At 42.8% G+C, this 1,086-nt stretch overlaps 1 protein-coding gene across 1 annotated transcript in view; it reads left to right on the top strand.

Moving 5' to 3' along the window:
* The first annotated feature begins 361 nt into the window (after positions 1 to 361).
* Positions 362 to 1,086, top strand: part of LOC111140306 (olfactory receptor 52Z1-like) — a 2,836-nt gene continuing 2,111 nt past the window's right edge. Inside the window, exon 1 of the mRNA XM_022492593.1 lies at positions 362 to 1,086. Coding sequence (XP_022348301.1) covers positions 362 to 1,086 — 725 coding nt within the window.

The following is a 1,086-nucleotide window of genomic DNA, read 5'->3' as shown; positions in this document are numbered from 1 at the left end:
GTAGGATTTTCTTTTATCTATAGGAATAATATTAGTATCCATGTCAAGGATTATTGTAAAGGTCTTTTCAACAGTCTGTTGTGAAGATTTAATGAACTGTATTTGGAAAGTACCATTAGACATAGTAAGCACTTAGTAAATGCTAACTATTTTATTTCAAGATATATTTTAATTCTTCCATGAAAAGAGTCAGATTTGCTGACTCTTGTAGGCTAGATAATACAACTCACTGTCCTTCCACTGTATTCCAGAAGAATACATTGGGCAAAAAAAGTCTAATCAGACATCATTCAGCCTAATGGGCTGTTCCTCAATCTTGACTCAGCCCTGTGGTTTTTGATCAAGGTACCAAGTCTGGAATATGCTGCCACAGATGCCTCCCTCCTCTTATAATCACAGCGGTCCCCAGGATATGTGGTATGTCCTGATTGGAATCCCAGGACTGAAAGATTTTCACATCTGGATCTCCATCCCCATCTGTTCCATGTACATTTTGGCTGTCATAGGCAACGTGTTCTTGATGTTCATGATTGTGACTGAGCATAGTCTGCATGAACCCATGTATATTTTCCTTTCCATGCTGGTCTCGGCAGATGTGCTGCTCTCCACAGCCACAGCCCCAAAGATGCTGGCCATCTTCTGGTTCCAGTCCATGGATATATCCTTTGGTTGCTGTGTGTCCCAGATATTCTTCATACATTTCATCTTTGTGGCAGAATCTGCTATCCTTCTGGCCATGGCATTTGACTGCTATGTGGCCATCAGTCACCCCCTGAGATACACCAAAATCTTAACCTCTTCAGTCACTGGGAAGATTGGCATAGCACCTATGGTCAGGAGCTTCATCATCTGCCTTCCATTCACCTTCCTGGTACACAGACTTAGGTATTGTGGGAGAAGCATCATTCCCCATTCCTACTGTGAGCACAAGGGCATTGCCAGATTGGCATGTGACAATATCAGGGTCAACATCATCTATGGGCTGACTGTGACCCTGCTGTCTACAGGACTGAACATTGTGTTCATCATTATGTCTTATACCATGATCCTTTGCACAGTGTTTCAGATACCTTCCTGGGCTGCCAG

The sequence above is a fragment of the Enhydra lutris genome, unplaced genomic scaffold (genome assembly GCF_002288905.1).
Source record: "Enhydra lutris kenyoni isolate GAN:26980312 unplaced genomic scaffold, ASM228890v2 scaffoldscaffold478, whole genome shotgun sequence".
Classification (NCBI taxonomy): domain Eukaryota; kingdom Metazoa; phylum Chordata; class Mammalia; order Carnivora; family Mustelidae; genus Enhydra; species Enhydra lutris.
This window is presented reverse-complemented; position numbering and strand designations above follow the sequence as displayed.